Genomic DNA, 13,746 nt, shown 5'->3' on the forward strand with positions numbered 1-13,746 from the left:
TTCAGAAAGGCAGATTTTAAGGGATTCAGAAAGAGAATTGGAGGGATCCAATGGCTGGATATCCTTAAAGACAAAAATGTCCAGGAAGGATGGGAAATCTTGAAAAATGAAATTCTCAAAGCACAGTTGTTAACAATTCCGAAAAGAGGGAAGAATAGGAAGCATTTAAGGAAACCAGGATGGATGAACACAGAGCTTAAGCACATGCTAAAAAGGAAGCAAAAAATGTTTATAAAATGGAAAGAAGGAGGCATATCTAAAGAAGAATATAATGCTGTCTGCAGAACCTGCAAGGCACAAATCAGATTATCTAAAGCTGAAAATGAATTGAGGCTTGCAAGAGATGTCAAAAGCAATAATAAAGGATTTTGGGGATATGTCAAAAGTAAAAGAAAAGTCAAAGATGCTATAGGATTTTTACAGGATGAAAATGATGAAATGGTAAGACAGGATGTTGAGAAGGCTGAACTTTTAAATTCCTATTTTGCATCTGTTTTCTCTCAGAAAGGAAATGTAACATCAACTGTTATTCACTGTCCTATTAAGGGAATAGAAGAATCCAGGATATCTATAAACAGAAAGATAGTGAGGAAACACTTAGCTAACCTAAATGTATTCAAGTCTCCAGGTCCAGATGAATTACACCCCAGAGTACTGAAGGAGATAGCAGAAGAAATTTTTGAACCCCTCTCCATAATCTTTGAAAATTCTTGGAGAACAGGAGAAGTGCCAGAAGACTGGAGAAGAGCAAATGTTGTTCCTATCTTCAAAAAGGGGAAGAAGGTGGACCCAGGCAACTATAGGCCGGTGAGTCTGACTTCTATACCAGGAAAGATCTTTGAACAAATTATTAAACAACATGTATGTCAATACCTGGATAAGAATGAAGTGATTAAACAGAGTCAGCATGGGTTTGTAACTAATAAGTCATGTCAGACTAATTTAATTTCCTTCTATGATGGTATTACTGATTGGGTGGATCAAGGAAATGCTGTAGATATAGTATATCTTGACTTCAGCAAAGCATTTGACAAAGTCTCTCATACAATCCTTATTGAAAAAATGACTAAGTATGGAATGGACAAGGCAACTGTTAGGTGGATTCATAACTGGCTTAGTGATCGGACCCAAAGAGTGGTCGTAAATGGCTGCACATCCAGTTGGAAGAATGTCTCAAGTGGGGTACCACAGGGCTCTGTCCTGGGCCCTGTATTGTTCAACATCTTTATCAACGATTTAGATGAAGGAATTGAGGGTAAACTGATTAAATTTGCTGATGACACAAAGCTAGGAGGGATAGCTAATACTAGAGAAGAGAGAGAGAGGATTCAAAAAGATTTAAATAAACTGGAGAAGTGGGCAGCAACTAACAGAATGGTTTTTAACAGGGAGAAATGCAAAGTACTACATCTGGGCAATAAAAATGAAAAAAGCATATTTAGAATGGGAGGAATAGGGCTAAGTGACAGCACATGTGAAAAAGACTTGGGTATACTAATAGATCACAGACTGAATATGAGTCAACAGTGTGATGCAGCAGCAAAAAAGGCAAATGCAATTCTAGGATGTATTAACAGAAGCATACAGTCTAGATCACGTGAAGTAATTATTTCCCTCTACTCCTCTTTGGTCAGACCTCATCTGGAATATTGTGTCCAGTTTTGGGCACCACATTTTAAAAAAGACATCAACAAACTGGAGCAAGTTCAGAAAAGAGCGACCAGAATGGTGACCGGTCTGCAAACCCTGTCTTATGAGGAAAGGTTGCAGGATTTGGGAATGTTTAGTTTGCAAAAGAGAAGACTGAGAGGAGACTTAATAGCTGTCTACAAATATCTAAAGGGCTGTCACATTGTAGAAGGATCAACTTTATTCTCATTTGCACAAGGAAAGACTAGAAGCAATGGGATGAAGCTGAATGGGAGGAGACACAGATTAGATATTAGAAAAAACTTTTTGACAGTTAGAGTGATCAATGAGTGGAACAGGCTGCCACGAGAAGTGGTGAGTTCTCCTTCAATGGAAGTCTTCAAACAGAGGCTGGACAGACATCTAACTGGGATGATTTAGCGAATCCTGCTTTGAGCAGGGGGTTGGACCAGATGGCCCAGGAGGTCCCTTCCAACTCTACGATTCTATGATTCTATGATTCTATGTCAAGGTCCCTTCCTCACTGGGACCCTCTGGAACCTGCTCTGGGTTCACCTCTGGTTCAGACTCCACTGTAGTGGAGGAGGGTCCAGAAGGCAGGAACCTGTGTTCCGGGCACTCTGACTGCGGGTGACAGCAGCTACATAGGCTGTCTCCCCGGAGTTTCCCATAGACCCATCAGCCAGCGCTGCTATGGGTTCTACCTCCCCATCCACCCCCAACACTTCAGGAGCAGTGCTACTTATGGGCCAGTTACCTTCCTCGGTGGCACTGGTCAGTTGCATGGCATCACCTTCCTCACGGTTCCCATGCACCCTCCCCATTTCCTGTAGCACCGACTCCTGCTCGGAGTTCCTCAGCCGTCTCGCTCCGCAGAGCGACTGGGCTGAGCAGTCCTGTGCCTGTGGACACATCAACCTTTGCAGAAAAATGGTTATCAGGTTCAGCTGGCACATTTACATCATCAGCATCCTTCCTAGGGAAAGAATGGTTATTAATTTCAGTTGACACATTTACATCATCATCAGCATCATTCCTAGGGAAAGAATGGTTAGTAGTGGCATCATTACTCATCAAAGCATTGGCAGGTAACACATTCAGTTTCCCATCATCATCAGGGTTAACATTACCCTTATCAGATTGGGGAGAGGTGTCAGGGGCGTAGTATGCAACCATCCTCCCCAAATCAGTCCCCAATAGAACATCAGTGGGCAGGTTTTCGGACACCCCCACTTCCCTCACCCCGCTCCCGGCACCCCAATCAAGAAAAACCCGGGCCACTGGCAAAGGACAGCGGGTACCCATGATCTCGGGGACAGTTAGAGTTTTCCCCTCATTCATCTCTTCACGGGTTGCCAGTCCGGGCCGGATGAGGGTTCGTTCGGCCCCAGCGTCCTTGAGGCTGGTAGCAAGACGGGCTCCACCCGGACGTGTTGCACGTTGTCATCAATCCTCCCAACCACACCACCCACCAAAAGAACACAGGCGTTGGGCCCGGAGGCCTTGGCTGGGGGGGGGGGGTTCTTCTGCCTCTCTGGACAGGTGGCGCTGATATGACCAGTCCGTTTGCAGAGAAAAGACTGGCGAGGTTCTGATGATGGCCTGGCGTTGGCAAATGGGACAGGGCCTCCAGTGTGTTGGCTGGCAGGGGCACTGGGGTTGGTTGCAGGCTTACTCCCTCTCCAGCTGACGGTGACTGGCTTCCGGTTGGCCTCATAGTTGTCGGCGATCTGCGCTGCTTTGTCCGCATTCGTTGGTTCTCGGTCTAGGATGAACTGTCGGACCTCAGCTGGGCACAGATGTAAGAACTGGTCTTTGATCATCAGGTCTTTCAGCAGTTCAAATGTGGTCACTGACAGTCCGTGGATTCACTGGTCAAAGTGGGTCCTGAGTCCTTGCACCACATTGGTATAGCTGTCGTGTGGGCCACGTTGGAGGTCCCGGAACTTCTTTCGGCATACCTCAGGGGTCAGCCGGTATTTGGCGATCAGGGCCTGCTTGATAGCGTCATAGTTTTCATCTTTCATCTTCTTCTGACAGAAGAGAAGTAAATGACTCCAGAGCTTTGTCTTTTAGCCCTGGGGTCAAGTACCCGGCCCATTGTTCCACAGGCAGCCGGTACTGTCTGCAGGGTTTCGCAAAGGCCCGCAGAAAAGTGTCCAAGTCTCTGTGCTTTCCAATCACGGCAAAATGCTCTAGCCAGGGTTTAGGACTGCTCTGGGCTGTGGAGGGTGTTTCCCTCAGCCGGGTCATCTCCAGTTCATGGTCTCTCTGAGCTTGGGCCTCGGCTCTCTGGGCCTCCCGCTCGGCTTGGGTCTCCTGCCAGTATTGCTGGATCAGCCTCAACCGTCCATCACTGTCCTCGGCGGGAGTTCGTCCAAGGCCGCTTGCAGGTAGGGGTCCAATCTGTCCGGATGGTCAGTGGGGCCAGCGCTCTAGAGTGGAGCCTCTGCTGCAGCCCCACTGTCATTTGGGCCAGCTTCTGCGCCCACTGGGCTCTGGGTGTTTTCCCATTGCACCAGAGTTGAGATCAGTTGGGCTTTGTTTTTGTTCACGGTGTCGATCCGCCACAACCCGCGCACATTTGAGCTGGATGGTGTCTCGTAGTGAAACAGGGGGATGATTAACCCCTGCTTCCATATAATGGCCGCCGCACGTGCAACACAGGATTCATTTTTCTGCCTTTAATGTGCAGTCTTTTGACTATTTTCTAAGTGCTTGTCCGGGGATCCGGACAGATGAATTGTCATATGTGCTATTTATTGAATTTCCTTTTAGCCGTTTTTACTGATTTTGCTATGTGGTAATTGGGTCTGCCGATTGCAGCTTATTAGCATTTTTGGTGACTGCGAGAGAAGTCTTACCTAAAGCTGCATTTTGATACTACCCCCTTTTTTCCTTTCTTTTTATGACGAGATAAGCTTATATTGTGGGGTATCTACATTATCAGAATTACTACGAGATAAGTTCATAGCACATTAGTATTATCTTTGAGACCATTTATGTCTCATTTTTTTCGGTATCATAAGTGTGTGTACATTTTTTGTGTCCTTTTTTGTATACGTAGGGAGGCTTAGGGGCTATTAGGGATACCGACGTTGAGCGGGGACGCCATATCGTGAACAACTAGGGTGCCAACCTCCGCGGCTAGGAAGGGCTGAAATAGGGCGGACTAGGGCAATTTAGCCTTTGGCCCATATTTTGTTATGACTATATAGATTTAACCTCTTCCCGACCGCCCACAGTAGATAAACGTTGGCGCTTGCTGGGCTTTGTGCAGCGCCGACGTTTATCTACTGTCGACGGTTTTGTGCCCCCCGGGACCCCCACATACCTTACAACGCGGGGATCCCGGTGCACAATGCATGCTGGGACCCCCGACGTCATCGAGACCTGATTGGTTCAGGTCCTGATGACGTCAGCGTCACAGCAGCCAATGGGAGCGATCGCTGGGAAAGCTGCTTGTTTCCCGGCGATCTCACTCATTGTAACGCGGCTTCTCCTCTGATCTCACACTGACAGATGATCAGAGGTGAAGCAGCGTTACTGTGTGACTAGATCGCTGCCTGGCACAGCTGATCGCTGCCTGGCACAGCTGTGCCAGGCAGCGATCTTGTCACATAGTAACGCTGCTTCACCTCTGATCATCTGTCAGTGTGAGATCAGAGGAGAAGTGGTGTTACTATGAGTCAGATCGCAGGGCAGCGATCTTGTCACAAAAATAAAAAAAGTAAAGAAAAAAAGCAGGTACACAGGTTAGGGCTAGGGCTGGGATTAAGGTTATGGGTGTGTTGGTGTTAGGTTTGTGGTTAGGGTTATGGTTAGGGCTGAGATTAGGGTTAGGGGTGTGTTGGGGTTAGGGTTGGAATTAGAATTGGGGGTTTCCACTGTTTGGGTACATCAGGGGCTCTCCAATTGTGACATGGCATCCGATCTCAATTCCAGCCAATTCTGCATTGAAAAAGTCAAACGGCGCTCCTTCCGTTCTGAGCTCTGCCGTGTGCTCAAACAGTGGTTTAGCCCCACATACGGGGTATTGGCGTATTCGGGAGAAATTGCACAAAAAAATTTTGTGGTTCATTTTCTCTTTTTACACTTGTGAAAATAAAAAAAAAATGGTTTTGAAGTAAAATGTTTGTGAAAAAAAGTTAAATGTTTATTTTTTCCTTCCATATTCCATTCATTCATGTGAAGCACCTGAAGGGTTAATAAACTTCTTGAATGTGGTTTTGAGTACATTGAGAGGTGCAGTTTTCAGAATGGTGTCACTTTTGGGTATTTTTTGTTATATTGACCCCCCAAACTCACTTCAAATGTGAGGTGGTCCCTAAAAAAAATGGTGTTGCAAATTTTGTTGTAAAAATGAGAAATCGCTGGTCAACTTTTAACCCTTATAACTTCCTAAAAAAAAAAATTATGTTTCCAAAATTGTGCAGATGTAAAGTAGACATGTGGGAAATGTTATTTATTAACTATTTTGTGCGATATCACTCTCTGATTTAAGGGCATAAAAATTAAAAGTTTGAAAATTGCTAAATTTTCTAAATTTTCGCCAAATTTTGATTTTTTTAACAAATAAGCGCAACTCATATCTAAAAAATTTTACCACCATCATGAAGTACAATATGTCATGAGAAAACAATGTCAGAATCAGTAGGATCCGTTGAAGCGTTCTAGAGTTATGACCTCATAAAGTGACACTGGTCAGAATTGAAAAAATTGGCCCGGTCACGAAGGCAAAAACAGGCTCGGGTGCGAAGGGGTTAAAACAGTATTTCTGCTACCCTTCATTTTTTGTCCTCTACCCCTCCCTCTTTTAGTCATTTCTACTAATGTTTTTAGTGATTGAATTAAAAGCTATATTTTAGGGGGTTTTCTGTGTTGCTTCTGGTGTTTCAATTGATTCTACAATCCCATCTGAAATTCTTTTTGAGGTCTGATTTTTGAATGATTGCTCAAACCAGATCACTAATGCTCTATGATCCCACCACGCTGCCACCAATATGTTACGATCCCCACTTGGTACCACCAATATGTCACGGATCAGGGGATGTGACCTTTGGCCGCACACGGTTATCACAGGCACAGGGGGCTTATCTTAGTTGTCCCTCCGCTGGCACCATGTGATAAAAAACAGCACGCTAGTCTTGCCTTGACAATTTACCGCAGGTTGGGTTTATTTTGGTTATCCCACCACTGCCACAATATGTTACAAGCTGTCGGAATTTATGGATATCCCACTTTCCAGTTCCACTTTGGGACTTGCAGCTCTCCAGCACCCCCCTTACCCTCAGGTCAGTCAGGGAACTACACCCAGGATAATTGGTCGCCAGACAGGCCGCTCACTGTAGATTGGCTGTTAGGCCCGCTGCAGCAAGGGAATTATAAATGCTCTGGCCGCAGCCACACAAAAGCTTATAAAACCCCTTCTGTCGCTGCCAGCTTCACCCACCCAACCGGGACCACACTTCGCTGCCACCAGCTAACGATTCTCTTAATCAATAAGTTAATTAAGAGAGTCCATAGCAAACCCCAAATTAGTAGTGTAATTACTTCAGACACATGAATTCATCACAGGGCAAAGAGACTGAACTAATACATTTTATAGTTTATTCCCAAAAGATGGGCAGTGTTCACAGAAGATAAAAAAGATGTAACCATCTGAGACAATTAAAATATATACAAGCAATTAAAAATAAAACAGGGTTAAAGAAGAAAACACTCACATGATACTTAGATCATTCCAGCAAATCAGGCTGGGGGAAGGGAATGGGACAGACGTCGCCATGCATGACAGTGTGGCTGTGTATCTCGGGTTCCCTCTGTTGGCTGACCTTCCGACTGAGTGTACTCTATAGTTCTGGGTCATGACATCATAAAAGGGGCTGAGTTACCGGGGTCTCTCCTTTTCTCTGTTACAATTTTGGTTCTGAAACCTTCTAGGCTATATAACTGGGCTTGAGAACCTAGCAGAGTAACAGCGGACCAATCATTCTACCTATGTCAGAATCAGCGTCCTATTGAATCTAAACATGAAACAGATGCTCGACTCTGTTCAGGAGAAATCCGTTTCTCGGATTCTGCCGGTGCTAGCGACTACCAAGAAACGCTGAAGCGATGCTCTATCGAAGCATGTTCCAACTGTGTAGGTTTCGTTTTTCTATCCCAATCTCACATTGTATTACGACCGAATGAATAAATTCCCATAATATGCAATGGGACAGTCTGCACATGTTGGAGTGGACAAAGGGACCCCCCGCCGTGAGGCAGGAAGCCAGTGACTAGTAATTCCAGCTACAGCTGGTTGAGTGTGAGAGCTGAGGGGGGAGGACAGGGGGGTGAGTGGCTGCAGTGACAGAATACAAAGCTGCAGCTGTGACAGGCTAAAGAAGGGGAGGGCGGGTCAAAACCCCCCACACTGACATAGCATAGTTCAGTGTAACTAAAAGATTCTGCAATGTGATAAATCCGGGGAATCTTACGTCATATTTTACATTACCATTACACCGCTGTATAATATAACTGATATTTGGGGAGTGGTGATGTCACTGCTGTATACATTTCTTGAGCACTGGGGGGCAGCACTGAGCCCACGCCTCATTTGTTCTCTGTCATTACAGATGATGCAGGGGGCTACCATTCAGACTGTGTCTGTCCAGCCAGTGGCGCTTGGCCAGACCATGACCACAGTCACCCAGCTAGCCCCGAACAACTGGAGCTCCGGCCTGTGCGACTGCTGCGAGGACATGGGGATATGTAAGTACTGCTATGAAAGAGAGCCCTGGGCACAACGCTCCACCCCACCCAATACTGTGTGACCCCCTGACCTGTGACAGAAGCGACATCCAACAATGCAGAATCAGCTCCTCATCGTGACAACCTGCCTGTATATGGTGTGAGGTTGTCGGCTCCTCCCACTTGGCCCTATAACCCTCTCCTCTTCTGCTCGCAGGCTGTTTCGCTTTCTGGTGCTTCCCCTGTTTCCAGTGCTCCACGGCCAGTGACTTTGGCGAGTGCCTGTGTCTCCCCCTTCTTGACTGCGGCAGTTACACCTACCACATGAACTGCCCGATTGTGTCCCTGGCAATGAGGGTCGCCGTCCGAGAGCGCTACAAGATTCCGGTATGTACCCCTGCATCCATCCCGGTGGTCTCTTCTGGGAGGGGGTCTGGTAGCACCATATTTCTGGCTATTAGATTATATGCCCCCTCTTCACATAATGGCAGCCGCCAGCCTGCAAGTCTGATCTCTGTCAATACCGCGAGTTGCCCCTGAGCTGAGCCCAATCCTGTTCACCTGGTCTATGGCTGCTGTCTGTCACCCCCAAAACTGCTTACATAGGATGCCCATGGTGCAGCACTGACCCTTCTCTTCTCTGCGCAGGGCTCCATCTGCAATGACTGCTGCACCGTCTGCTGGTGCTTATCCTGCTCCTGGTGCCAGATGGCGCGCGAGATCAAGAAACGCAAGCAGCCAGTCAGCTTCGTCACTGCCCACACCAACATTATTGGGGCGCCACTAATGCAAGCCCAAAATATCACAGTGCAATCAGACGTAAAATAATAGCCCCTACAAGAAGCGTGATCCAACGCAAGGACAACCCCACACCGAGAGCAACGCCATCAGCACCTGGTGCATGAGGTCCAACCCAACATTGAGGGCAACTCCTCCACAAGGTCCCACTCAACACTGCCTGGTACATGGAGGTCAAAGCCAAAGCCACGTAGTAAATGAGGTCCATCTCAACGCCACCTGGTGAATTAGGTCCAACCCAATACTGAGCGCAACTCTATAAGGTCCAACCCAAAGCAATCAGCACGTGGTGCTTGAGATCCAACCCAACACTGAGGGCAACTCCACAATGTCCAACCCAAAGACACTTACACCTGATGCATGAGGTCCAACTCAACTAGCTCCAGCTACAATGAGGTACAGGCAGCTCCAGAGAGAGATGGATGGATATTTTCCACCAGGCATCTGAACCGGACAGAGGAAGGTCTGATTTGCGGCGGTCACCTTCTTTTCCAAAGAGCTAAAACCCAACATTTCCCCACATCTGAATGGCAGGAGGAAATGCCCTGTAAGTCCTGAGGAACTCCCTGTACAAAGGTCTGTAAGACATCGTCAGATTACTCCCCTTTATGACGTTTTCTAGAACACACTTTAGTGCACACCTCTCATCTTTTAAAATGTCACCATCTGCTATACCTTTACACAAGTGTTTGTAAGATGGCACCATAGGTTACATCTCTAATATGAAGCTTTTAATGTCAATACAGGGTGCACTGGTCACCTAAGGCCTTGGTGCAGGTCACGCCTTTTACGCTGCAGGATGTCACCATGGGTCAGGCCCAGCAAAACATAGGATTTCACAATGGGTCATGCCCCACACATAGGACCTCACCATGGGTCACGTCACTCACCTCGTAGGACATTGTCATGGGTCGTGCCCCACTCCTTGTAGGACATTGTCGTGGGTCACATCCCTCACCTTGTAGGATATCACTGCAGGTTGTACTCCCGTGTAAAGCTCTGAAAGTTATGTTCCTTGTGTTGTACAATGTCACCAGGGGTTACACCCTAATATAAAGTTCTCTTTCAATATTTGTCCAAGTGGAAACTGATCTCATTAAAGGTCATGAAACGCGTCACCACTCTTGTGTAGTATCTTCCTCCTGATCAGCCATTCACATCATGGTACAGTGACCACCGTAAGGCTAGTTTCACACTTGCTTTTTTTTGCAGCGCGTTTTTCCCGCAAAAAAACGCATTGAAAAAACGCATACAAAAGCGTACAACTGCTGCGTTTTTTTCAAGCATTTTTATGAGCATGCATGAAAAAAACGCAGCGTTTTTATGCGTTTGTAAGCGTTTTTAGTGCGTTTTTACCGCGTTTGCGTTTTTTCCAAACATTAGGTGGCTCCTCACACTAACCCAAACCATGACTTTACTAACCCTAACCCTAACCCTTAACCAAACCATACCCTAACCCTAACCCTGACCCTAACCCAAACCCTAACCCTTAACCAAACCATACCCTAACCCTAACCCTTAACCAAACCATACCCTAACCCTAACCCTGACCCTAACCCTAACCATACCCTAACCCTTAACCAAACCATACCCTAACCCTGACCCTAACCCTAACCCTTAACCAAACCATACCCTAACCCTAACCCTGACCCTAACCCTTAACCAAACCATACCCTAACCCTAACCCTTAACCAAACCATACCCTAACCCTAACCCTGACCCTGACCCTTAACCAAACCATACCCTGATCCTAACCCTAACCCTGACCCTAACCCTTAACCAAACCATACCCTGACCCTAACCCTGACCCTAACCCTGACCCTGACCCTAACCCTTAACCAAACCATACCCTGATCCTAACCCTAACCCTGACCCTAACCCTTAACCAAACCATACCCTAACCCTGACCCTGACCCTAACCCTGACCCTAACCCTTAACCAAACCATACCCTGATCCTAACCCTAACCCTGACCCTACCATACCCTGATCCTAACCCTAACCCTGACCCTGACCCTTAACCAAACCATACCCTAACCCTAACCCTTAACCAAACCATACCCTGATCCTAACCCTAACCCTGACCCTGACCCTTAACCAAACCATACCCTAACCCTGACCCTGACCCTTAACCAAACCATACCCTGATCCTAACCCTAACCCTGACCCTAACCCTTAACCAAACCATACCCTGATTCTAACCCTAACCCTGACCCTAACCCTAACTCTAACCCAAACCCCTAAATTCCATTGTCTAAACTAATGTTAAAAAAAAAAACGCATGTGCAAAAAAACGCATACATAAGCATGCCAATGCGCACGTATGCGCATCCATAGGCTATAATGGCCATTTTTAGCGCAAAACGTGCGCATATGTGCGCATGCGCTTTTTTGCAGGGCCAAAAAATGCAACATGCTGCGTCTGGAAAATACAAACGCACACCCCAAAAAAACGCAGCGCATGAAAATCGCATACGTGCGCATGCCAGCGCGCAGGTATGCGCACCCATGTTAAATATAGGGGAAAAAACGCATGCGCAGGTATGCGTTTTTTTCCAGCGCAAAAAAACGCAAATGTGAAACCAGCCTAAGAGAAATGGAGGGAAAACTGTGAAGGACAAATTACAAGCACTGGGATGAGCCTGATGGAGACCCCACAGCTTGTGTTCTCCAGCTCTTCCCATCTGGGTTCTTTAGTTGTCCCTGGCTCATGCTTTCATGGGTCTTCCCATAGTGGTACATACAGTCCACGCAGGAGGAAGGCATGTCAAAGGGCATGTAAAAGTCATCCCTCAATATATGGTCCAAGAAACACTGAGGAGAGCTTCCCCTTCCCTCAGTCACCAGGTGCTCCCCCTCTGGGATCAGACCCGAGGGACCACCAGCTGTGCAGGACTCATGGGCAGCAGCATAGGTCAGGCTTCTTTCATGTATTGTGGGCATCACAAGCCCTGACATTTCTCTTCTATATATAGACTGTTCCTTGCACAAGTTCTCGCCTGCGGGGTTGATGAGAGTGGTGGCACCGGCTGGACCGGAGGGTGCAGTCATAAGACGCCTTTGCTTTTGCCGGCAGCATGTTCTTCTTTCACAACCTCTGAGAAGAAAAATTCCCAAATTTTAGTTCCATTTCCTTGAGTTCTGAGACCGGTGACTTCTTGTAGAATAGGGTAAGTTCACGCCAAGACCTTCCTCATCAGGGTCTCACATTAGCACAAGATGGCACCTAGCTTTCCTGCGCACATGATAGATGCTTTCCTGGAACTCTGCCATACACAGGGTAACATAACCTGGATAACCTGCCTCCTCAGGTCTGTGAGGACTTCAGAGCAGAAAGAAACAAACTTGGAACATTTTAGATTTAATATGCAAAAAAGTACAGCACTTAAAAAAGATGAAGTAATAAAGACAAACAGGCAAAACGAGTCTGAAACAAGAGTCTGACAACAGACACGGCTTATGAACGTGAGAGCTTCTGGCGGAGAACGCCGCTGGAAATATGGACAGATCTGCCATACTCGTTAGGTCTCCTGAGGTCTGACGAAGGTATTGGGTGGATGAGATGTTCTAAAGGGTCTCAACTGACCCCTCGCTCCTCCCTCCGCTGAGGTCAGACGTGGACGCCCAATTAGGTTCTAATCCAGTTTTAGCCCTCATTTCTGCTCTGGGTCATACTTTTTTCCAAGGAACCTCCTACTGAAACCATCTGGCTGTCATCCTATTGACAATCCTTCCAGCGTCCTACACAGACCACACATGATAGATCCATAATTAGGGGACATATCGCGTTCCTGTGGGTTGTTGCCATCAACCATCACTTTTGTGATTTTACCTACAGATGTGAAGCTGTTCCATGATCATGGATATATCGATCGATTGGGTCAAACTCGGATTCTACAGATCTGGCATGGAAAATATTATGCTTCCATGGTCACGTGAGGCATTGGATATGAGGCTGTGCCGTTGGGGCAGGATCAGTCACTGTGCATTGCTTCACACCTCTGAAAAACCAAAAATACCAACACAAATGGACGGAGTAGGCAAATATAATCACAAGATATATCTATTAATATGCTAACAATACAGATAATGACAATAAAGGTAAAACCCAAACACAGTGCCTGTATTTACCGGCAGTAACACAACTAATCAGTATGGATACAAGAATCTATAAAATATCTCCACTCAATAAGCAGGAAAAGCTAAAGAACTAATATATTCCAAATAAGCTCATTAAAAATAGCAGTCCCAATAAATATGCAGCTAAAAAATTCCCTAAAAGGAGAAATTTATCCCCAAAAAATCTGTGTTGTTTGCATATTAATAAATATATCTTGTGAATATATTTGCCTACTCCGTCCATTTGTGTGGGTATTTTTGCTTTTTCTGTCTTTTGGGTGGTGTCCCACCCCCACCCTTTTTTGAGCACTGTGAGGAAAACTATACACTTATCGCAGGGGGATATATTTAAGTTATTCCACTATTGCCAAAAAAATGTCATGAACTGCATGGATTTATCCCACTTTCCAGTTCCGATTTGGAACTTGCAGCTTTCCGGCGCCCCC

General features: G+C 46.3%; 1 protein-coding gene across 1 annotated transcript; it reads left to right on the forward strand.

The window, feature by feature from the left end:
- The first annotated feature begins 8,038 nt into the window (after positions 1 to 8,038).
- On the forward strand, positions 8,039 to 10,299 carry LOC141086597 (cornifelin homolog A-like). Its single transcript, XM_073572824.1, has 3 exons — positions 8,039 to 8,406; positions 8,603 to 8,772; positions 9,034 to 10,299. The coding sequence occupies exons 1-3, from the start codon at positions 8,193 to 8,195 to the stop codon at positions 9,211 to 9,213; spliced, it is 564 nt and encodes a 187-aa protein (XP_073428925.1). The 5' UTR covers positions 8,039 to 8,192; the 3' UTR covers positions 9,214 to 10,299.
- The last annotated feature ends 3,447 nt before the right edge of the window (positions 10,300 to 13,746 follow it).

The sequence above is a fragment of the Dendrobates tinctorius genome, unplaced genomic scaffold (assembly GCF_039654945.1).
Source record: "Dendrobates tinctorius isolate UK_male_01 unplaced genomic scaffold, ASM3965494v1 ptg000002l, whole genome shotgun sequence".
NCBI lineage: Eukaryota > Metazoa > Chordata > Amphibia > Anura > Dendrobatidae > Dendrobates > Dendrobates tinctorius.